The following is a 26,231-nucleotide window of genomic DNA, read 5'->3' on the forward strand; positions in this document are numbered from 1 at the left end:
TGAGGTAACTGTTTTGTTTTGTTATTGTGAGTTGTTCAAATGTAGAGAGAAGCAGAGAAAGGAGTCATTGTGGCTGCAAGCTGTGAATAGGAAGTTGACTGCGATGAACAAGCTGCTGATGGAGGAGAATGATAGGTTGTAGAAGCGAGTGTCTCAACTCGTCTATGAAAATGGCTATTTTCGTCAACACACCCAGATTGTAAGAATTTTGTTTGTCATTCTTGTTACACTTTTTTAAAGACGTATTGTGTTTGCTCCAATGCTTTAAAGATGATAGGCAATGAATGCTATTGCAATGAGGGAAATACTTCAGAAATATGATAAAGTATGCATCAGCTGAGACAATTTCTACTTAATGTTTTTCCCCTTTCATTTACACTTCTCTAATTTAGTGTTTTTGGGTTCATTCCATCCTTTTCTATTCTACTTCAGGTACACAGCTCTTTGAATGGAAAGAATTTCAAGTCTAGGATGAATGCCGAACACATTGACCTTTTGCACTCACCTTGGCTAATTGAATTGGGAGCTTTTTATCTGAATTCTAGCGGACTAGATAATTGTGAGCTTGATGGAGTCTACGGTTTCTTTTCATGTGATCTAAGCATAACTAAAGCTGTAATGACGTTGGTTCTTCCCGATTCTATTAATCTCGAGTATGATTTAACTTGTGCAATTTGTCTGGTAATTAAGTTCCTAACTCTACCCTGCTCTAGAACAAAGGAGAAAATACTTTATATATCAGTATCTCTTATAAATGTTTGCATTGTGATATGATAGGATTTTGTTTTCAACCCATATGCTTTGAGTTGTGGTCCTATCTTCTGCAAGTCGTGTGCTTGCTCAGCTGCCTCTGTGATGATTTTTCAAGGCCTTAAATCTGCAAGTCCCGAGTCAAAGTGTCCTATATGCAAAGAGGTATTTTTTTGTACTCAACATTGACATATTGGACAGAAAAAACCTCTTGGCACTGCCCTTGCTAAACAACTTGAAACAAAAAGTGTTGGTATAATAATAATAATAATGTAGAAGTGATGCAAGTATGCATCTTAGTAGGGGTGGGTTTGGTGAAGGTAGTTTATTTAATTTCACAATTTAATTATACCATGATTTGATCAAAAGTTTCACTTAAATTACTATTGATTATCAAGCTTAGAAAATTAAACCATGTATGTTAGAGTGAATATTCAATTTCACGATTTGACAACCTTTACTGTTAAAAATCTTTTGAATACCTTTAATTCAATTTAATTATATCATGATTTTGATCAAGTTTTACTTAAATAACTATTGATAAATAAGCTTAGAAAATTAAAACATGAATGTTTTAAAAAAAGTTTTATTTTATTATACACTAAAAATTGTATTTTTTAAACTTGAGTGTTGCTTCAGACGTGTGTACCTCGTGAGAGTATAAACAATTTTTCTAAATAGATTTAAGTAATGATGAATTAAATTATGCAAAATATTACACTACTATCTAGTTGCAATGTTGCTTAGTTAAATATAGCACACCTAAGTGGTAGGAGTATTCTTTCGTTTAGTATTAGAATTTAGCCGTAAAAATATATATTTAGTTTAATTTGTGTCACATGCATATCCTAGCTATAAACAAAAGTCAAAAGCTAAATGTTGTAAACATACAAACACTAAAAGCATAATGTATATAAGTATTTTTTTCAAGAGAAATTACTGTTCATAAATCAACTATATCTATTGCTAGCCATTGCCTGGTTGGCTTCACTAGCAAGAATTTCATGTTTACAGCCAAGTATTATTTGGAGTATGATTTTATTATGTCAGATTAATTACATGTTCAATAGTATTTTTGTATAAAAAAGATACATGTTACATATTACATACATTAAACATACATCAACTATCGCAACCTACCCTACGACGGGCGTGCGAGTGAAAAGCAAAAGTGCGTTTTCTAAAAAGAAAACGCGTGGGAGTCACCACCAACATTTATTTAAGGAAAACATTAGAAAAAAACCAAAAAGATGTCTGAAAATTTTGAAAATAAGGGTTCAGGAGTTATTTACACATAAGGTATTAACACCCCACGCGTCCGTCACAAGGGACGACAGCCTTTAATCGAGTGTGCACAACATGAATTCAAAAGTATTTATTTTTCCTTTTTTTATATTTTTATTTTTTTGGGGTCGACAAAGGGGGCTGCCCTTGCTCATACGTATCCTCGGGTGCGGTGAGGAATTCAGACCTACATAGTTCTTTAAAGCGAGAAAGGTTGTGTGTTGAGTTGGTTTTATGCTTTTGAAAGATTCATTTTAATTACAAACAAAAAGATTGTTAAGGCATTGGATCTTGAAATGATCTCAAGTGATATTTTGGTTTTTGTTTATTAGCTCTCAATCTTTTTAAGACAACAAATTTTTTTACGGCACTAGTGATCGGTTAGGATTGAACTTTACAAATAAAAACAAGATCACCGATGATAAATGGAGAAGATGAATATGCACATAATAACAGAGAGGACCCTAAGGGTACATAGATTATATTCAACTCTTAAAAACTAACTGACTGTTGCACGAAGGACACAAAACAAGAGAACGATGTAGGGAATGATCACGATCGTGATTCGGTAGCGCCTCAGCTTCGCTTTTCTTCCTTCTTCCTCTTATTTCTCTCTTTCTCTTTCTTTTTCCAACTTCTGAACCCTTAAACCCCTCCCCCAACATGGCTATTTATAGAAAAAAAAGCTATTTTGGGGGAGGGGAAGCTCACCCAGGTGAGCTGGTTTCTTAGGCATGAAGCCATTTCATGGCCTAGGCGAGCCAAATGTTATCCTGGGCGAGCTAGGGTCTAGAAAAATCTAAGAAAAAGATCTTTTTCCCCCTTCCTTGGTATCTTTTTGTTTTCTTGATCAAACCACCAAGTGATTCCTTGCTTCACGCTGTAACTGGTGTCAAACATCATAATTCGACTAGCAAGAATCAAAATATCAGCGAACGATAGTCCCCGAACGAAATTAGGGTCTAACAGTTGCCCCTCTTTACTTATCTTTTATTGAAAATGAAAAGGTAAGTAAAGATAAGGACACTAATTTTATTTGAGCGATCTTGCTATTTGACCAGACGCCAAAGAAAACAAAGGAAGTGAAACTTGAAAAAAAAATGGACATTGACATGGAAGTATCAAAAGCATCAAGCAAAAGACGTCGTAGTCTTGTAAAACACAATTGGAGACATTGAAGTCTTTGGAAATGTAAAAGACTAAAGACATGGAAGTCTTTGAAAACGTAAAAGACTAAAGACATTGAAGTCTCGTAAATGTAGAAGACTAAAGGCATTGAAGTCTCGTAAATGTAACAGATTGAAGACATTGAAGTCTTGTAAAATGTAATAGACAGAAGACATTGAAATCTTGTAAATGTAAAAGACTTAAGACATTGAAGTCTTTGAATATGTAAAAGACAAAAGACATTGAAATCATGTAAAAGTAAAAGACTAAAGACATTGAAGTCTTTGAAAATGTAAAAGACTGAAGACATTAAAGTCTTTGAAATGTAAAAGACAGAAGACATTGGAGTCTCTGAAAACTTCCATTAAAATGCGAACACACTTGGTAAAGAAATCAAACTCCCAAACCGATCAGAACACACTTTTTTTTTCAAAAATAATGCGACGAATGAGGAATGAAAGCACAAAGATAGAATTTCTCATAACCAAGAATGAGATTAAGACATTTTGCATTTCTTTTCTACAGAAACATTAGAAGAAACACTAGATTCAATAAAATGGAGGAAAACCACTCAAAGGTGTATAAAATCTCACACTGGCAAGTGTCTCCTCTCAATTCCAAATCACAAACACGTCATAAATCGATTTTGCAAGTCATTTCCCATCAAATCAAGGGGTAATGCGCATAATCATCACAGATCAATGGGTCTTTTTGAGTTTGGACCTGTAGGAGATTTTGGCTTTGGTTGCTTTGGTCTCCTTTTTTTGGTGTGAATAAGAGAGCAAGCATAAAGCTTTGGCTAATCACTTAAATGGGTGATCACTTCCTATCCCTTCATGTCTTGACAAGTTATCATTATTTTTTTCTTTCCTTCACTCTTTACAACAAACCCGCACATGGTTTAGATGTTTGTTTATCCCGAAGAAACTGCTTTTCCTTTCTCTTTCCTTTTTCCTTTTCGCTCTTTTCCATTTTTCATCTTGATTTCAATTTTTTTTTCTTTTCTTTCTTTTTTCTTTTTTTCTTTTCTTTTTTTTTAATTTTCAATAAATACCTAACTTCCTTCAAAACCCACAACTATCCATAAAAATGATAGAAATCTCCCCCGAAAACACTTGTGCTCTCTGGTCTAAGATAAGGTAGGAAGCTTTCATCCTAGGTTTAGTGTTCTAACAAAAAATCAAGTGTCTGGCTCAAAGGGCTTACAAAATAAAAAATAATAAGGTGTGTTGGGACAGCTGTTTTGGCCAATGGCTTGAAATGTAAAGCAAAAAGAATTCCCAGATCATTTCCATGAATCATATACTATGACAATTAGAAATTCATGCAAAACGAATCGTAGAACATATCCATGCAGACACTCAACATAAAATTTTTGGTCACACACAGTCACTAAAGCTTAGGGCATGTTTCCATATTCAGATCAAATTAGTGTTTCAACAATTTCTCTTTTATCAAGTCCATGCAAAAACATTTGAGTCCATTTGGTATTCAGAAAAGTCCTTCATTATTTTCATCCTCAAGATACATATTTTTTCAAAATCCCTTTTTGTTGTGTTTTGATTTACAACATTTTCGAAGGGTATCAGTGGTTGTTTCTTTCAAAAGCATGTTAGTTTTAAAAAAAGGTTGGAATTCCATACAAAGTTATAATCCAAGACTACACCATCAAACATCAAAGCACACACGAAGATAAATCAAAAACTAAACCACGTGTAAGTTTTTCTTTTCAAACAATCATCACAACAAAATAACATAACAAAGCAATAAATAAGATAAAGACAAGTTCACAAATTTAGAAGATCGTGGTCAGGGAGCTCAGCCTCCTCCAATGAAGAAATCAAGCAAATCTGCCATGTCTCCATCATCCTCAGTTTCGCCTTCGTCCTGCTCAGGAGCAAGCCATGGGTAAGGGTTAGGGTCCTGGCGATGCCGGTGCAGTGTATACTGATAGAAATTGTCATTCAACTGTATCTGGACCCTATGGTTTGTTGCCTGCTGATCAGCCAAATGTTGCATGTATGCGTGCATCTGGAGCTCCATCCTATGCATGTGAGCTGAGATGGACTCTAGAGATGGTGGCTAGTGTGGAGGCGGTGGTGATGCGTCTATAGTCGGCTGCTACTGGTGGTTTTGCCCTAGCTGCTGTGCCTGCCTTGGTATGCAATATTTCGCAATGAATGACCTATTAATGGGAGGCCGAATGAGCTTTGTAAGTGCGACTGGTACCCAGTAGAAATGGCAGAGACTTGTGATCAATGCCAGAAATCCCAGTGCCCTGTTGGACTTCTCTGGGTCCATTGGGTGTCTCAGAGGTGCAATACCTACGAACTGGTGGATGGCATCTGAGATAATCTATGCCGCATGAACACTAATTTGGGTCATGATGTTGTAGACCAACTAACATTTGGGTAGCATGAGATTGGAGTTATGGTCACTAGGAAGGATGTTGCTGAGTAGAAGTGTCATCCAGATTTGAGTCAGAGTGGTCATGCTAGTGCGCATGATCCGCACCCGCCTCCTTGCTATGCTCCATGCAAAATTATGTCCCGGGGAGAAAAGTAGTTGTCCTATGGCCTCTTCATCAAAACCTGAAAATTGGCTTCATCTCTCAGTGTATTTGCATCATTGTCCCTCTTCTAAGATCAATGGATGCCCCCAAGCATTCGTTGATAGCATCTGTGTCATATGGGACCCATTGGCCCTGCATCCAAGAGCGCTTGTCCACAATTCTTTCTTCAGTGGGCCAGGCGTTTGCGTAAAACTCCATGACTACTTCAAGATCATACTTCACCATAGGCTCTGTCAGCTATGTCCAACTCCTCCTAGCAACTTCGGCTTGGAATTCTGCATACTCTTCCTTCGCTAGTTATACCCGTCTTTCTTTGAACAAAGACCAATCCTTAATCATCTCAAAATAGTGTTGATGCTCCTCGCTTCGAAAGCGACATCCATCAAACTCAATTTCCGCTTGTGGGGCTGCACTAGATCCTTCCCTTGCAGTGGCCTTCCTAGCTCTCTTAGCAGCAAGTTTCTTCGGGGCCATCTGTGAAACAACAAAAATAAAAAACAAAAGCCAAACAAACACCAATATCTTAGCAAAAACTATTTTCAAAGACGAGTTAGTCATTGGGTATTTTCTATTCTCCCATCTCCTTTTATTTTATTTCATTATCTTGTTTTTCTTCTCTTTCCCCTCTTTTTTCCATTTTATTTTATTTCATTTATTTATTATTTTCGACTAAAATCTACTCTATGCACGTTTACTCCCAAAAATATAAATTCAACACAAAAATCAAACGAAACCCAAATCCAACTAAATGCCCCGATTTCACAAGAAAACAGGGGGTTCCAACCTAAGGCTCATAAAAATAATTTCCTCCACAAAAAATCATAATTCTATGTAAAACTATCAATTTGGGGTTGATACCACACCTAATTACATGACTAGACATGTTAAATCCTTCAAGGCCTAGAATAGAATGTAGTCCAGCCATTGTGGCATTTCACCGAACACTTGGTGTGCACACGTTAATCGAGGTCATACCCGAATCAAATAAACATTAAAAATGCAGTATCTAGGAAGTGATCCTAGGTCGTCTCCCAATGAGCAATGGTCAACCAATGTTCATAACAAATAGTGATAAAACAGTAACGAATTGGGGGAGGGGGGGTTGTTTGTTTTTGTAAATTAAACAACAAGCAAATTTGAATTAGAAAATAACAGAATTAAAACACGTTGTTTCCCCTTGATTCACAAGCAAGTCTCTTATTCTAGGTTACGAGAATTTATCCTTAATCAGTTCAACCACTAAATCCAACCCTAAATTAAATTACTAAGCGAAAATTAACATAAGGCTGTCATTATGTGATTAAGCAACACATACACCAATTAATCATGAATGAAACTAATCATTAAGCATAAACGTAGAAAACAACGCTGGAGACTTAGCCTTCCATTAATCAGTAGAAAACAAAATTGTAGATTGAAGCAGAAACGAAATTGCAGAAAATGAATTTTATTCTACGTGAACAGTGTGCATGAACAGTAAAAACTGGAATTCTAAAATCCTAGAATTATTCTCCTCTCCAAAAAAACTCCCTAAATTAAAACCTTGGTGTTGTTATATAGGTCCTCCACCCCAAAGCTTACAAATCTATTTTAAGTCCAAGCCCATAAACAAAATAAAATAAAATCTGGACAAGATAAGATAAGATTAGATGAAATAAAATCTAGACGAAATAAAATTTGGATAAGATAAGATTTGATAAAATAAATTGCCTGCTCTCTTCAAGTCCAAGCCCAATTTCGGATTCAAGCCCAATTGCTTATAATTCTCCTAAAATTAAATTAAAAACACAAAATTAGTCAAGTAGGCCCAAATGATAAAACTGCATAATTAATTTGACAATTAAGGCTAATCAGTAATTAAAATAGTGACAAAAAGGGTTAAGAAATAGGAGAAAATAATGACATCAAATACCCCCACACTTAGCCTTTTTCACTCCTGGGCAAAATCAAAAAGCAAAGCAAGGAACAAATCCAAAGACATTAAAGAGAAACAAACAAACACAAAAACAATTACATATTTCTCAATGAATCTCAAGGAATGAAAGGAATGGGCAACATCCATCACGTAGAGAGTTAAAGAATCAAGACAGTTATGAAAATCATCCAAGCATCTCAAACATGGCAAGATAGTCAATCAGCTCAAGAATGAAAAGTGATAAAGCCTCATAAGATATGCACTCCATCTCTCAAGTGTCTAGGCTACTGTTTACTCTCAGAGCATCCATGAAAACAAACACCATATAGACTTGGCAAGACTCTAAAATTGACAACCACACCACAAACACATCCACATGAGGATCAAAAGGTCTTTCAAGGTTGTAATGGGGCCAAGGACAAGGTAGAGGAAAGTATAGGATAAGTAGCTAAAACCCAAAGGAATAGAGGAGCAATGGGGAATAAGTGGGAACTAAGAAAGAGTAGTAAACCCCAAAACCAAAATTACAAATTAAGCTTAAAAAGTAAACCCAAAACAAAATCAACCAAGTCCTCAAACCAATCCAAGTCTTCAAACCAAGACCTCATTTATTCAACTTCATTCTTTTTCTGTTTTCATGTTTTTCATTTTTTTTTTGTATATTTTTTTTTGAACATGAACAGTAGCATTTGAAAAATAAAGCAACAATTAGGCAATATATGAATATACATCAAGCATGGCCAAAATACATCATCAAGCATGGCCAACAAAAACATATCATATAATGAAACATACCCCCCCACACTTATTCCCAAAACAATTCTAAAACTCCAAAATTCCTAAAGGGTAGGGTGAGATCATGGTTTTTCACTTAAGGCTTGTAATGAGCTTCAAAACAAAGAAAGGGGAACATAGGCTCAAAGGGGCTATCAAAGGAATTAATTCAAGGTAGGCTCATTTGGCTAGAGGCTTATAAGAACAAAATGCTTAAATTGTAGAAGCAAATGACTTTGATGTTTTGATGATGATCATGATGATTTGATGCAAATGATGCAAATGTGCTTTTCAAGTTTAAATTCAAGACAATGATTCAAGAATACAAGACACGACATCAAGATGATCACTAGTATTTTAGGAAGGGAATTCCTAATTGATATAGCAAAAGGTTTAGCCAAGTAATTTAAGTTAAAAAGTGTTTTTCAAGAGATTTACTCTCTAGTAATCGATTACCAGAGGATGTAATTGATTACCAGTGGCCAAAAATAGTTTACAACAGCTACTAAATATTTGAATTCAAATTTTAGACTGTGTAATCGATTACACAATATTGGTAATCGATTACCAGCAGTTAATAAACATTTTAATTCAAATTTTAAAGCCTGTAATCGATTACCAGAGGAGTTTTTCAGAAAATTATTTCTAAGAGTCACATCTTTTCAAATGGTTTTTACATGACCACCAAAGGTCTATATATATGTGACTTGAAACACGAATTTGCTCAGAGTTTTTCATAATAAAAAGTCTTATTCTCTCTAAGAGCAAAAACATTTCATCCTCTTAAGAATTCCTTGGCCAATACACTTACAATTCAATAAGGAATTAATTGAGTGCTCAGATTGTAAAATCTATCTCTTTCAAGAGAGATTCATTCTTCTCTTCTTTCTAAATTCTCAAAGGGGATTGAGAGACCAAGGGTCTCTTGTAAAAGAATTCTGAACACAAAGGAAGGATTGTCCTTGTGTGTTCAGAACTTGTAAAAGGATTTTACAAGATAGTGGAACTCTCAAGCGGGTTGCTTGGGGACTGGACGTAGGCACAAGGGTGTGGCCGAACCAGTATAAATCCGAGTTTGCACTTTCTCTTCCCTTAAACTCTTTTATTTATTATTGCTTTAGATTTATATTTAGATTGCTCTATTTGAATCATTATTTAAGAGTTCATTTTTAAGGGAATTTGTAACTTGCATTAAAATTGAAATAGAATTTTAATTGGGGAAATAGTTTGCAATATCTTAATTCAACCCCCCCTTCTTAAGATATCTGAGACCACTTGTCTAACAGGTGGTATCAGAGCTTCATTCTTGTATAAAGTTTAGAAGCTTCAAGAATAATGGCCTCAGCAAACTTCTTATTTCCAGAAGGAAATTCAATCAATAGACCTCTAATCTTTAATGGAGAGGGTTACCACTACTGGAAAACCTGAATGCAAATTTTTATTGAGGCGAAGCCATAGAAATAGGGCCTTATATACCCACTACAGTAGAAAGAACCACAATAGATGGAAGCACAACAAGTGGAAGCACAACAATAGAAAAACCTAGAGATAGATGGTCTAAAGAGGATAAAAGACGAGTACAATATAATTTAAAAGCCAAAAACATAATTACATCTGCCCTGGGAATGGATGAATATTTCAGGGTTTCAAATTGTAAGAGTGCTAAGGAAATGTGGGACACTTTACAAGTAACACATGAAGGCATAACAGATGTTAAAAGATCTAGGATAAACACATTAACTCATAAATATGAACTATTTAGGATGAATGCAAATGAAAGCATTCAAGACATGCAAAAGAGGTTCACACATATAGTGAGTCATCTTGCAGCCTTAGGGAAAGACTTTCAAAATGAAGATCTCATAAACAAAGTATTAAGATGTCTAAGCAGAGAATGGCAACCTAAAGTAACAGCCATTACTGAATCAAGAGATTTATCTAACATGACTCTTGCTACTCTATTTGGAAAGTTATAGGAACACAAAATGGAATTGTTGAGATTAAATCAACATGAAGAAAATGACAAGAAAAAGAAGGGAATTGCTCTTAAAGCCTCATCTTCAATCCAAGAAGAAAGTGATAAAGAAATTGATCTAGATGAAGATGATGATCTTAGCCTTTTTGTAAAAAGGTTCAACAAGTTTCTGAAAGTTAGAGGAAGTCAAAGGCGACCAAATTTTAAATCTAAAAGAAGGAAAGAAATCTCATCTTCTACTCCAAAATGCTTTGAATGCAATCAACCTGGACATCTGAGGGTTGATTGTCCTATCTTCAAGAAAAAAGATGGAGAAATCTGAAAAGAAAAATTTTAGTGAAAAGAAAATGAAGAAAGCATACATCACATGGGATGACAATGATATGGAATCTTCTGAAGATTCAAAAAATGAAGAAATAAACCTCTGTCTAATGGCTAAAAGTTATGAAAGTGATGAAGAGGTAACATCTTCAAATAACTTATTCATTTCTTTTTATGAATTACAAGATGCATTTTCTAATTTGCATAAAGAGTCAATCAAACTTGCAAAGTTAGTTTCATCTTCTAAGAAAACAATTTCAGATTTAGAAAATGAAATTTCAAAATTAAATAAAGAATTAGATCATCTTAGAACTGAAGTCTCAATTTCTAAATCAAATGAAAAGGTTCATGTCTCTACTATTTCTGACAAGAAAATATCTGATTCTTGTAGTTGTTGTGGAAAATATGAAAAAGAAATTAAAGATTTGAAAAACTCACTTGCAAAATTTTCTTATAGTAAAAATAATTTAGATGTCATATTAGGAAAACAAAGATATGTCTCTAATAAGGCTGGAATAGGATATAAACCTGAAAAACAACAAAAATTTCATAAAAACCTCTTTACTTCCACACAAAAATATAACTCTAGTTCTATCACTTGCTTTTACTGTGGAAGAAAAGGGCATGGCACATCTACTTGCTATTTTAAGAAAAACTACAACAACATTAAAATGATATGGGTCCCAAAAGGATCTTCAGTCTACACTAACACACAAGAACCCAATAAAGTTTGGGTACCTAAGTCAAAAACTTGATTATGTAGGTGTCTTTGAGGAAGGAATGGTACATAGATAGCGGATGTTCAAAACATATGACTGGAGATGCATCAAAGTTTACATATATCTCTCCCAAGAAAAGCGGGCATGTAACTTATGGTGACAACAACAAAGGTAGAATCCTTGGAGTTGGTAAAATAAGTACAAGTTCTTCAAACTCCATTGAAAATGTTCTACTTGTTGAAGGTCTTAAGCACAACCTACTTAGTGTTAGTCAATTATGTGACAAAGGCTATCTAGTATCATTTGATTCTCAAAAATGTCTTATAGAACATAAGCATGACATTAATATAAAGCATGTAGGATATAGAGTCAACAATGTATACATGATAGACTTAAGCCTAAAACTAAATAACAATCACTGTTTTCTTAACAAAGATGATGATCCATGGTTATGGCATAAAAGAATTGCTCACATAAACATGGATCACTTAAACAAATTAATTTCAAAAGAATTAGTAGTTGGTTTGCTTAAATTAAAATTTGAAAAAGATAAACTATGTGATGCATGTCAAAAGGGAAAACAAACTAGAGTCTCATTCAAACCCAAAAATATTGTTTCAACTACTCAACCCTTACAATTATTGCATATGGATTTATTTGGTCCATCTAGAACCATGAGTTTTGGAGGAAATTACTATGCTCTTGTCATAGTTGATGATTTCTCTAGATATACATGGACATTATTCATTACTCATAAAAGTGATGCATTTCAAGCATTTAGAAAACTTGCTAAAGTTATACAAAACAAGAAAAATCTTAAGATTGCATCCATTAGAAGTGATTATGGGGGTGAATTTGAAAACAAAGGTTTTGAATTATTTTGTGATGAACATGGTATTGAGCATAATTTTTCTGCACCTAGAACCCCTCAACAAAATGGAGTTGTTGAGAGGAAAAATAGGTCATTGGAAGAAATTGCTAAAACTTTATTAAATGATACTTTTCTTCCAAAATATTTTTGGGCTGAAGCCGTCAATACTGCTTGTTACATCATGAATAGGGCCTTAATAAGACCCATTTTAAAGAAAACCCCATATGAGTTATATAATGGTAGAAAACCTAACATTTCACATCTTCATGTTTTTTGTTGCAAATGTTTTGTGCTCAATAATGGTAAAGATAATCTAGGAAAATTTGATGCAAAATCTTATGAAGGCATCTCTCTTGGATATTCATTGCAAACTAAAGCATATAGAATATATAACAAAAGAACTATGAGTATTGAAGAATCCATTCGTGTTTCTTTTGATGAATCTAATGCTATTCTATCAAGAAAGAATATACTAGATGATATTGCAGAATCTTTAGAACAAATTCATATTCATGGACAAGATTCTAAAGGAAAATGGAAAGGAAGCAATGAAGATCCTCAAGAAGAAGCAAAATCAAATGATGAACTTCCAAAAGAATGGAAAGCCTCAAAAGATCATCCCCTCGACAGCATTATTGGTGATATCTCAAAAGGGGTAACAACTAGACATTCTCTTAAAGAATTATGCAATAATATGGCTTTTGTATCTATGATTGAACCTAAAAATATAAAAGAAGCCATAATAGATGATAATTGGATAATTGCTATGCAAGAAGAACTGAATCAATTTGAAAGAAACAATGTGTGGGAACTTGTTGAGAAACCTAAAAACTATCCCATCATTGGAACAAAATGGGTATTTAGAAATAAGTTAGATGAACATGGAATAATAATTAGAAATAAGGTTAGATAAGTTGCAAAAGGATATAATCAAGAAGAAGGTATAAATTATGAAGAAACATATGCTCCAGTTGCTAGATTAGAAGCCATTAGAATGCTCTTACCATATGCATCCATAATGAATTTTAAGCTTTATCAAATGGATGTTAAAAGTGCTTTTCTAAATGGCTTAATTCAAGAAGAAGTATATGTTGAACAACCACCAGGTTTTGAAATATTGGATAAGTCAAATCATGTCTATAAATTGAAAAAGGCTTTATATGGCTTGAAACAAGCCCCTAGGGCTTGGTACGAGCGTCTAAGTAAGTTCCTTTTAGAAAAGGACTTCTCTAGAGGAAAAGTGGATACTACTCTTTTCATAAAGAGAAAATCACATGATATTTTATTAGTTCAAATTTATGTTGATGATATTATTTTTGGATCCACTAATGATTTATTGTGCAAGGAATTCTCCCATGACATGCAAAGTGAGTTTGAAATGTCAATGATGGGAGAACTTAATTTCTTTCTTGGATTGAAAATTAAACAAACCAAGGATGGTATCTTTGTCAATCAATCCAAGTATTGCAAAGAGTTAATCCACAAATTCGGCATGGAAAATGCTAAGCACATGGCTACACCAATGAGCACTGCTTGTTATCTAGATAAAGATGAAACCGGTCAATCAATAGATGTTAAGCAATATCGAGGTATGATCAGATCACTTCTTTATTTATCTACTAGCAGACCTGATATAACGTTTAGTGTGTGTATGTGTGCTAGATTTCAATCAAATCCTAAACAATCACATCTTAGTGCTGTTAAAAGAATCATAAGATATTTAATAGGCACTATGAACATAGGATTATGGTATCCTAGAAATTCCACATGCGCCTTAATTGGATATTCTGATTCAGACTTTGCCGGTTCTAAAACAGATAGAAAGAGCACAAGTGGAACTTGTCAATTCATTGGATCTGCTCTAGTTTCTTGGCATAGTAAGAAACAAAATAGTGTTGCTTTATCCACTGTAGAAGCGGAATATATTTCTGCCGGCAGTTGTTGTGTACAAATCTTATGGATGAAGCAACAACTTTCTGACTATGGAATCTTTCTTGACCATATACCTATTAGATGTGATAATACAAGTGCAATTAATCTTTCCAAAAATCCAGTTCAACACTCTAGAACTAAACATATAGAAATTAGGCACCATTTTCTAAGAGATCATGTTCTAAAGGGAGATTGTGTATTAGAGTTTGTTGATACAAAGAATCAACTTGCTGACATCTTCACAAAACCTCTCCCCAAAGAAACATTCTTCTCTATTAGAAGGGAATTAGGCCTCTTAGATGTTAGTGATTTAGATAAATAAGGATTGATTGATTGATTTACTTTTATTGATTGTTTATGTTAAGTATGTTACTTTGCTTAATTTTGTTTAAATTCTTGTTACTATGATAGGCTTTATGCATTATTGTGTGTTTGATGTTTGAATGATTGAATTAAATGTATTAGTAGTGATGATTGATAGTATTAGATGTCTTTAGCATAGACATAGGTAATTTTTTAGAGAAACTAGCCTAGTTTATGCTTTGGTAATCGATTACCATCAGTGTAATCGATTACACAAGAATAGGCAGCCTATAATCGATTACAACACCCTGTAATCGATTACCAGAAGGCTTACTACTCCTGTAATCGATTACCATACCTTGTAATCGATTACACTTCGTCCTCCTCTATAAATACCCACGAAACCATTTATGCGGCGTAGCCTTACCCTCGTTCTTGAGCCTCCTTCATCCCTAATCTTCAAACATATCTCCCTCATTTCTTCACCAAAACACGTCCCCTAAAGCCCAATCTTCCTCTTTTTCACTCCTCTTTCGATTCCACCGATTGAAATTCACTAAAACTTCATCAAAGGGGAGAATCGTCAAAGAAGAGAAAGGAATCATCGTCCACCGCCGCTGCTGCTGGCCATCGCCGTCATGGACCATCCAAAGCACCCACAGCACCTATCCATCCTTCCTTGTCATCTCTAAGATCATCCACTCGATTTTCTTCCGATGATCAATGTCTATGGTACCTCTCTCAATTTTCTTCTAGGATCATTTTAGACCCTAAGTACCTAGACATAGATTTCTTCAATGATGAGACATTTGATTGTTATCAAGTGTTTCAAAATTCTGGCTTGGTTGATTTCATGTCTTTAAAATTGCCATATTATCCTGAACTTGTCAAAGTTTTTTACTGCAATTTAAAAATTCAGGATGACATTATTTCTTCTGAGGTGCATGGTATTCCCATGATCATTGATCAATCATTGTTCTTTTCTTTGACTAAATTACCCATTCAAGGTGCACCTTTCAAGGGCACCGTTGTTGATGACTGGAAATTTGATTATTCTAGTCATGATGCTCGTTGTATGGTTTGCAATGACTAGGCTGAAATGACCGGTAGATTGCTGGCTGGATCATTAACCTTTGATAATCGCATCATGCAATACATTATTGTTAGAATTTTGCTTCCCCGGTCTTCAAATTTGGCTCAAGCCTCTGAGGAGGACTTGATTTTGATGTGGGCTTCCCTTACCGGTTGTCAGATCGACTGGGCTCACTTGGTTCGGTACTGAATGCATAAGGCATTACGGGCCAATGCACCTCTCCCTTACCCTCAATTGGTCACTCTATTTCTCTGTCATTTTCAAATTCCGCTTGATGATGAACCATTTGTTCAAGTCAAGCGTTCCTTTGCTATTGGTGTTGGTGTAGTGAATTCTTTTGGATACCGTAAGGATCGAAATGGTCAATGGCTAAAGAAAGATGCACTTTCTCCACAAGATGAGCGTACTCCTTCTCCTCCTCCTCAGCGAGATGATTCAGCCCTCATGACTGATGTTCTTTCTAAGTTATGGGGTCTTCGTACTTATGTTGGAGAACGTTTTGATTCATTGGATAATCGCTTTGCCGGCATGGATATCCGTCTCACACAACTTGAAGAAGATGTGGGTTATATTCGCCAGATCTTCGACCTTCCACCACCACCTCCACCTTCTTAGAGTTTAGTTTATAATTTTCTTTTAAGCCTTGTAGTTTGGCTATGATATTTAAGTTATCACTTTCTGCACTTTATTTATCTTTTAGTATTTGGACTTTAGTCTTTTATGTTTAGATTCTATGCGGTTTTGAATTGTGAATGTTTGGATTTTATTTTGGTTATGACTTATTTATGATTTGCTCATGGTTGGTTGTGACTTATATTTTTTATTAGTATTTGTCCACTTCATTATATAATATATTTTTTATTCCCACAAATTTTGGCTTTTTGATGTTGCCAAAGGGGGAGAAAAATGGGGTGGTAGAGAAGCTTAGAAAAAGCTTAGAAATCAAGTGATCATCAATTCCAAAACATAGGGGGAGTGAACGCAATATATTATACATATACATTGCTTGCTTGTATCTTGATTTCAGGACTTAAATTGTCATCATCAAAAAGGCGGAGATTGTAGAAGCAAATGACTTTGATGTTTTGATGATGATCAAGATGATTTGATACAAATGATGCAAATGCGCTTTTCAAGTTTAAATTCAAGACAATGATTCAAGAATACAAGACATAACATCAAGATGATCACTAGTATTTTAGGAAGGGAATTCCTAATTGATATAGCAAAAGGTTTGGCCAAGTAATTTAAGTTAAAAAGTGTTTTTCAAGAGATTTACTCTCTGGTAATCGATTACCAGAGGATGTAATCGATTACCAGTGGCCAAAAATAGTTTACAACAGCTACTAAATATTTGAATTCAAATTTTAGACTGTGTAATCGATTACACAATATTGGTAATCGATTACCAGCAGTTAATAAACGTTTTAATTCAAATTTTAAAGCATGTAATTGATTACACAAATCTTATAATCGATTACCAGATGAGTTTTTCAGAAAATTATTTCTAAGAGTCACATCTTTTCAAATGGTTTTTACATGACCACCAAAGGTCTATATATATGTGACTTGAAACACGAATTTGCTTAGAGTATTTCATAATAAAAAAGTCTTATTCTCTCTAAGAGAAAAAACATTTCATCCTCTAAAGAATTCCTTGGCCAATACACTTGCAATTCAATAAGAAATTAATTGAGTGCTCAGATTGTAAAATCTATCTCTTTCAAGATAGATACATTATTCTCTTCTTTCTAAATTCTCAAAGGGGATTGAGAGACCAAGGGTCTCTTGTTGTAAAAGAATTCTGAACACAAAGGAAGGATTATCCTTGTGTGTTCAGAACTTGTAAAAGGATTTTACAAGATAGTGGAACTCTCAAGCAGGTTGCTTGGGGACTGGACATAGGCACAAGGGTGTGGCTGAACCAGTATAAATCCGAGTTTGCACTTTCTCTTCCCTTAAACTCTTTTATTTATTATTGATTTAGATTTATATTCAGATTGTTCTATTTGAATCATTATTTAAGAGTTTATTTTTAAGGGAATTTGTAACTTGCATTGAAATTGAAATAGAATTTTAATTGGGGAAATAGTTTGCAATATCTTAATTCAACCCCCCTTTCTTAAGATATCTGAGGCCACTTGTCTAACATAAATCATCTCCCAACATGCATGTGAAGCAAGAAGTATCAACAAGAGTCAAGCCAAGGCTATTGTGCAAGCAATCAATGGGGCAAAACACACTGAATAAAATAGATGATGATGGCTCAAATTCTCACCAAGGGTAAATCTATCACTTTCAATTCGAACTTTCAAAACTAACTTGACATGTAGAGAAAAACAAGGATTTCAATTCACAAAATGCCAAGAAACTCCTATTTCAAAACAATTACCCATTACATGTACATAACCCAAAATTCAAAGAGAAACATGCAATGCTGTACACAAAACATAAAACCAAAATAACAAAATTAACCTAGAAAAACCTAATAAAATTAACCTAGAAAATCTCCCCCCCCCCCCCCCCCCACACACACACTTAAACAACACATTGTCCTCAATGTAGCACAATCACAAGATCAAGAGCAATCAAAACAATCAATAAAATTGGACAAGTGCAATAAAAGTAACGAAGGAGACAAAAAAAGAAAACTCCCTAAGTCATGGCAGAAGAGAAGTAGGGTGAAGTAAGGAGGTCTCCTCCACCACTACATCCACTAAGGAGGGATTTGTGAGGAATGGTTTTAGCCGGTGTCCATTGACCTTGAAGCTCTTATCTGTGGATTCACTTTTAATCTCAACTATACCATAAGGAAAAACATTAGTCACCACAAAAGGACCAATCCACTTTGACCTCAACTTACCACTCATGAGTCCGAGGCTAGAGTTACACAATAAAACTTTATGTCCAACCACGAAGTCCTTCTTAGCTATCAAACTATCATGGAACTTCTTGGTCTTCTCCTTGTAGAATTTGGAATTCTCATAGGCTTCTAAACGGATCTCATCTAGCTCACTTAGTTGCAACTTCCTCTCCTCTCCAGCCTGATCAATAGAGAAGTTGTAGGTCTTTACAGCCCAGTAGGCTTTGTGCTCTATCTCTATAGGAAGATGGCATGCCTTGCGAAAGACAACCCGATAAGGCAACATTCCTATGGGTGCTTCGTAGGCAGTCATATGCACCCAAAGAGCATCATCCAGCCTGGTGCTCCAATCCTTCCTGTTCGGCTGCATAATCTTCTATAAGATCCTTTTTATCTCCCTGTTTGAAATCTCAGCCTGCCCATTAGTTTGGGGGTGGTAAGGTGTGGAAATTTTGTGCACGACCCCATACATTTTGAGCAAGGCATACACAGATCTGTTACAAAAATGGGTTCCTTGATCACTAACGATGCTCTAGGGACTCCAAACTTGCAAAACAGATTAGATCTAACAAAATCCACAACAACCTTAACATCGTTAGTTCTGGTGGGTTTGGCTTCCACCCATTTTGAAACATAATCAACAGCAAGGAGAATATAAACAAAACCAAAAGAGACAGGGAAAGGCCCCATAAAATCTATTCCCCAGACATCAAACACCTCACAGAATAACATGGGTTGTTGTGGCATTTGTTGTCTCCATGAAAGTGAGCCGCCTGTTCTCTAACAAGGCTCACAACTGCTACAGATTCTCCACGTATCCTTGAAGATGGTGGGCCAATAGAAACTGCAGTCAAGCACCTTGCGAGCTATCCTCTGTATGCCAAGATGGCCACCTAGTGTGGAAGAATGACAGAATTGCGGGACTGAGTCAATCTCATGGTCTGGAATACATCTCTTAATAACTTGGTCATTGCACAACTTCCACAAATAGGGGTCATCCCAAATATAATGCTTAGCATCGCTCTTAATTTTATCATTTTGAGCTTTAGATGTTAAGGGAGGAAAAATAGAAGCAACCAAATAATTCACAATATTAGTAAACCAGGGAGTGGGGAAGGAATCAGAAATACTATACAGAATGTACAAATGGTCATCCAGAAAATCATCCCGAATGGGTGAGTCCTCAGACACACGCTCAATCCTACTCAGATGGTCAGCCATGAGGTTTTGTGCACCACTCCGATCACGGATCTCCAAATCAAACTCTTGGAGCCAAAGCATCCACCTGATCAATCTAGGCTTTGATTCAGCCTTCTTCAACAGGTACTTCAGAACTGCATGGTCAGTATAAACAATAACACAAGTACCAAGTAAATATGAACGAAATTTCTCAAGAGCAAAAAGTATCACTAATAGCTCCTTCTCTGTGGTAGTGTAATTTGCTTGAGCAGCATCCAAAGTTCTGGAAGCGTAGTAGATCACCCAAGGCAGCTTATCAATCTTTTGAGCAAGGATAGCCCCCAATGCGTAATTGGATGCATCGCACATTAGCTCAAATGGGGTTGTCCAATCAGGTGTCTGAATGATAGGGGTGGTAGTCACCGCACGCTTGAGGCAATCAAAAGCCTCTTTGCATCGGTCATCAAAATCAAACTCCACCTCCTTTTGCAGCAGATTGGATAGTAGAAGGGCCACTTTGCTAAAATCCTTGATAAAGTGCCTATAAAACCCTGCATGACCAAGAAAAGAACGAACCTCTCGCACGTAAGAGAGGTAAGGCAATTGTGAAATAACATCTATTTTTGTAGGGTCTACCTCTATGCCCCTACTGGAAATGATATGCCCTAAAACTATACCTTGTTCTACCATGAAGTGACATTTTTCAAAATTCAGCACAAGGTTAGTTTCAATGCATCTACTAAGAACTCTATCCAGAATATCCAAACATGCATCAAAAGACGATCCATAACCAGTAAAATCATCTATAAACACCTATATGCAGCTCTCTAAAAAATCACTAAAAATGCTAAGCATACACCGCTGGAAGGTACCAGGGGCGTTACATAGGCCAAAGGGCATCCTTCTATAGGCAAAAGTGCCAAAGGGACAGGTGAATGTGGTCTTTTCTTGATCCTCAAGAGCAATATGAATTTGTAAATAACCAGAAAAATCATCAAGAAAATAGTAATGAGATTTACCTGCCAAGCGCTCAAGCATTTGGTCAATGAATGGCAGGGGAAAATGATCTTTTCTGGTTACCTGGTTCAGCCTCCTATAATCAATGCAGATTCGCCAGCTGTTCTACACTCTTGTGGGGATAAGCTCATCAATCTCATTCTTGATCACTGTGAGGCCTATCTTCTTAGGAACCACTTGGACTAGACTCACCCACTGGCTGTCAGAAATAGGGTAGATGATTCCAGCTTGTAAGAGCTTGGTCACTTCCTTTTTCACCACATCTAGAATGACGGGGTTGAGTCGCCACTGTGGTTGCCTCACTGGCTTAGCTCCATCCTCTAAAAGTATCCTATGCATGTAGGTATATGGGCTAATACCAGGAATGTCTGCTAAAGTCCATCCAATGGCTTTCTTGTGCTTCTTGAGAACTAGCAACAACTTCTCCTCTTGCTCAGCAGCAAGGGAGGCAGAGATGATAACTGAAAAATTTTCCTTGTCTTCCAAGTAAGCATATTTGAGGGTTGCTGGTAAGGGCTTCAACTCTGGTGTGGGTGGTGGCTGAACAGTGGGCGGAACCAGGGTAGGAGAAGAAGGTTCCTCAGCCTATACCTCATAAAGCAAGTCAAAAGTATATGAACTTCCTGCAACATGGTTAGTGCATTCTGACTCTAAAAAATCAACATCAAGAGGTACAACACCCAGAAAATCAGAACCAGACTCAAATTCAAATTCACTCTCAGCATAAAAATCAGATACAGGATCAAATTCAAACTCAGATTCATATTCAATGCATAAGGAGTGACAAGTATGCAGATCAGATAAAAATGGATGTTTCCTACCATGAAGAATAGAATCAAAGTCATACATATAATCATCAACAATCTGATCAATTATCTCAGCACGAAAAACAGAATGATCCTCAGATGGATGTTTCATGGCATCAAGAATGTTAAAGTGAACAACAATATCACCAAATTCCATAGACTATGTGCCAGCATAAACATCTATCTTGGTTCGGGTTGTTTTCATAAATGGTCTGCCTAAAATAATTGGAACTGAACCATGGGAAAATCCCTCTTCCATATTAAGAACATAAAAATCAATAAGAAAAATAAGTTCACCAACCCAAATCAACACATCCTCTATGAAACCTGCGGGGTAAGCAACACTTTTATTTGCCATATGAATCACCACATCTGTAGATTGCAAAGGTTCAAGAGATAAAGAATTGAAAATGGACAGAGGCATGACACTAACTGATGCTCCTAGATCTAGCATGGCATTCTCAAATTTATTGTTCCCAATAATGCAAGGTATACAAAAAGAACCAGGGTCCTTACATTTCTCAGGAATGTGAGGAACAGATTTACCTATCAACGCTGACACATTTCTTCCCATGCTAATCCTTTCATTGCCTTTGAGCTTCCTTTTGTGGGTGCACAGCTCCTTTAGAAACTTGGCATATCTTGGAATCTGCTTGATGGCATCTAGCAGAGGTATGTTCACCTCTACTTTCCTGAAGGTCTCCAAGATCTCCTTTTCCACTTCTTCCATTTTTTTGTTTGGAATTGCTCTATGTGGGAATGGAAGAGGGATAGGAGGCTGCTGCAAGTCAGAATTACTAGAAGAAGGTTCACCTGCATGAAAATTTTTGTTAGGAAGCTTTCTCTTTTGTGTAACTAACTCATCCTTTTTTCAGGTGTAGAATAAAGCTTGACAGGTTCAGGTGCAGGTGCTTCTACTGGTGGAGACACTTCAAATTGTTTGCCAGACCTCAAGGTGATGGCACTCACATTTTTTGGATTCTACACAGTTTGTGAAGGCAATTTGTCAGAATTTTGGGACTGAGCTTGGTTCAACTGAGTAGCCATCTGCCCCATATGATTTGTCAGACTCTGAATGGAGGCTCTTGTCTCTTGCTGAAATTGCATATTCTAGATGGTCATTTGCCTCACTAACTTTTCTAAGGAAGGTTGAGGATGAGCCTCAGTTGCTTGTTGTCTTTGTTGTGACTGTTGCTGCTGTTGTTGCATTGGAGGAGGAACATATGGCTTACTTGCACCAGCAGCATTCTGGAAAGGAGGGACAGGCTGATGTTGTTATGGAGGACTTGTCCATCTCAGATTTGGATGATTCCTCCAACCTAGATTGTATCTGTTGGTTGAAAGGTCATAATTATTCTGTTGTTGTTGGTTTTGCTGCTGAGGAGGTCTATTATAAATGTTTGCAGCATAAGCTTCAGGTTGCTCATTGACTCCAGATTGCTGCAAAGAAGGACAAAGATCTGTATGGTGATCTGCAGAAGAACATAGACCTCAGACTCTTGCAACAGGTGCAGATTTCTTATTCATGGCAAGCTAAGTTACTAGGTTGACCAAGGCATCAAGTTTTCCCTCAAGCTTTTTATTTTCAGTAGATGAAGATGAATCCATGGCCACCTCATGGATTCCTCTAAGGACAATAGCATCATTTCTTGCACTGAATTGTTGGGAGTTGGAAGCCATCTTCTCAACCAAATTCCTAGCCTCAGCAGGGGTCATATCACCAAGAGCTCCACCACTAGCGGCATCAATCATACTCCTCTCCATGTTTCTAAGTCCCTCATAGAAATATTGAAGAAGGAGTTGCTCAGAAATTTGGTGGTGAGGACAGCTTGCACACAATTTCTTGAATCTTTCCCAGTACTCATACAAGCTCTCTCCACTAAGTTGCCTAATGCCTGAAATGTCTTTTCTGATGGCAGTGGTCCTAGATGCAGGGAAGAATTTCTCCAAGAACACCCTCTTAAGGTCATCCTAGCTGAAAATAGACCTGGGAGCAAGGTAGTATAGCCAATCTTTTGCCACTCCCTCCAGAGAATGAGGAAAAGCCTTTAGAAAGATACGATCTTCTTGGACATCAGGGGGCTTCATGGGGGAAAGACTGATCAGAATTCAATAGTAATAACAAAACCTCAAAGAGAGTTGTGCTTGATCCTCAAGAGAACACAACGCTAGAGACTTAGCCTTCCATTAATCAGTAGAAAATGAAATTATAGATTGAAGCAGAAACGAAATTGCAGAAAACGAATTTTATTTTATGTGAACAGTGCGCATGAACAGTAAAAACTGGAATTCTAAAATCCTAGAATTATTCTCCTCTCCAAAAAAACTCCTTAAATTAAAACCCTGGTGTTGTTATATAGGTCCTCAGCCCCAAAGCTTACAAATCTATTTTAATTTCAAGCCCATAGACGAAATAAAATAAAATCTGGACAAGATAAGATAAGATTTGATGAAATAAAATCTGGACGAAATATAATCTAGATGAAATAAAATCTGGATAAGATAAGATTTGATAAAATAAAATTGTCTGCTCTCTTCAAGTCCAAGCCCAATTTCGGATTCAAGCCCAATTGCTTATAATTCTCCTGAAATTAAATTAAAAACACAAAATTAGTCAAGTAGGCCCAAATGATAAAACTGCATAATTAATTTGACAATTAAGGCTAATCAGTAATTAAAATAGTGATAAAAAGGGTTAAGAAATATGAGAAAATAATGACACATCACACGTTTAAGAATGCAAAAATGAGGATTTGAGGATAATCAAACAATGCTAAAAGGTAAAACAACAAGGATGACCTACTATAATTCAAACCAACACATTTTTACACAAACAGAAACAACCAAACAGCCATCATACGCATTGCATTTCTACTTAAAAAGAAAGCACAAATCATCAAACATAACAAGAAGAAAATGAAATTTTGAGTTGAAGATGATCCTTACTTGGATGAGGTGAAAGGAATGCAAAAGATTTGAGGTAAATGTGCACAAAAGAGGCTCAAAGTTGCTGCCACAATGGAGGTCCCGTGGGTTGGGTGATGAAGCTTTGAAGTTTTTGGAGAAAATGGGGGTGAAATCTGATTTCACCCCTTATTTAAGGCTATTGTTCGTGCTTACTCGCCTAGGTGAGCAAATCCCTTGCCCAGGCAAGTTAAAATAATAACTTTTTTTTTGGAATTTTTTTTATAGTTTTTTATTATTATTTTATTTACTTATTATTATTTTTAATAAGCCTCATAATCATGCATAAATCCTAGGCAAATTCATGAGAACTCGAAAAAAAAGACCAACTCGCAATAGAAAGCATAAAGCATAAAATTAAAGAGCAAAGTTTAGAGATACTAGGTTGCCTCCTAGGAGCGCTTCTTTAACATCTTTAGCCAGACGCGTGGTTGTAGTCAAGGCTTCGCCATCTCATCCTTCCTAATTCTTTTCTTCGATCGTGAGTAAATCTGGAGGAAGCAAGCAGCTCGCCTGGGCAAACTGCGAGCATCCTCCACCCCTCATTTGCTATAAATAAGCGTGAGGGGGCTGAAGGAAAGGGGTCCTGAGGTTCCTATGGTCCAAAGGTCCAGAGAGAAGAAGAAAGAAGAGAAAAGAAGAAGAAAGAAGAAAAAAAGAAGCTAAAATGCCGTCGAATCGCAACTACAATCAATTTCTACATCGTTTTTTGGTTGTTCTTCGTTCGTTCTTCGGTCGTTCTTCGTTCTTCATCCGGTTAGTGCTTGTTTTAAGGATTTGAACTTGATTTATGGACCCTTAGGGGTCCCCTTTATTGTTCGTACATCTTCATCTCCTTCTTCGATCATCGGTAATCGTTTTTCTTTTGTAAAGTAAGTTTTAACCGATTATTAACGCCACAAGTTATCTATAAAAAAGGATTGGAGATTAATAAGTAAAAACCAAATAAAACCAACTCATAAACTTCTTCATTTCATCAAAAAAATATCAAGAGGTCGTTTCAAGGTCCAACAACTTAAATGATTCTCTCTTTTCAAAAATCAAGAGATCGTTTCAAGGTCCAACGCCTTAACGACTCTTTCTCCTCTTTTTAAAAATCAAAAGATCATTTCAAAGGTCCAATGCCTTAAATGACTTTTTTTCACAATTTAAATCAATCTTTTCCAAAAAAATAAAATCAATTTAACAAAACAAAATTTCAGACTTAAAGAACTACGTAGGTCTGATTTCTTCATTGCACCCAAGGATACGTAGGAGCGAGGGAAACAACCTTGTCGACCCCAAAAAAATAAAAAATATAAAAAGGAAAAATAAAGATAAAAGGGAAAATAAAATAAATAGTGAAGTCATGTTTTGCACACTTGATTAAAGGTTGTCGTCCCTTGTGACGGGCGCGTGGGGTGCTAATACCTTCCCTATGCGTAAACAACTCCCGAACCCTCATTTTCAAAATATGCAGACCCTTGACCTTCATGCCAATAAATAAACAAGGCCCCCTGCGTCCTTTCTTAATAGATGGAGCAATCCTCACTCGACAGCTCGAAAGCGGATCAGTACAAACCCACGTGATCCGTATTCGCTTACGTACCAGGCGTGCTTCGTCGTACCCTGACAACTCCTCTTTCACTGGCTTCTACTTGTCTTTTACTGGCTTATTTGTACCCAGCTTCATGATGGAACTCCCCTCGGCCAATCGTCACTCGACAGCAGCTCCGTCCTAGCGTAG

General features: G+C 36.1%; 1 protein-coding gene and 1 non-coding gene across 2 annotated transcripts; both read left to right on the forward strand.

Annotated features, from left to right (window-relative positions):
- The first annotated feature begins 280 nt into the window (after window positions 1-280).
- Window positions 281-26,231, forward strand: LOC114378899 (probable E3 ubiquitin-protein ligase BAH1-like). The gene is made up of 6 exons (XM_028337487.1): window positions 281-325; window positions 433-681; window positions 778-915; window positions 7,972-7,992; window positions 15,977-16,237; window positions 26,172-26,231. The coding sequence occupies exons 1-6, from the start codon at window positions 281-283 to the stop codon at window positions 26,229-26,231; spliced, it is 774 nt and encodes a 257-aa protein (XP_028193288.1).
- Window positions 23,352-23,458, forward strand: LOC114380595. Its single transcript, XR_003659771.1, has one exon. It is a non-coding gene; the product is annotated as a small nucleolar RNA R71 (small nucleolar RNA).

The sequence above is a fragment of the Glycine soja genome, chromosome 12 (genome assembly GCF_004193775.1).
Source record: "Glycine soja cultivar W05 chromosome 12, ASM419377v2, whole genome shotgun sequence".
Taxonomy (NCBI): Eukaryota; Viridiplantae; Streptophyta; class Magnoliopsida; order Fabales; family Fabaceae; genus Glycine; species Glycine soja.

Coding starts and splice junctions, on each gene's coding strand:
- LOC114378899 (XM_028337487.1), top strand. CDS start 281: ATGAATGCTATTGCAATGAGGGAAATACTTCAGAAATATGATAAA. Junction 326..432: donor TACTTCAGAAATATGATAAA/GTATGCATCAGC, acceptor ATTCTACTTCAG/GTACACAGCTCTTTGAATGG. Junction 16,238..26,171: donor TCACACAACTTGAAGAAGAT/GTGGGTTATATT, acceptor ATTTGTACCCAG/CTTCATGATGGAACTCCCCT.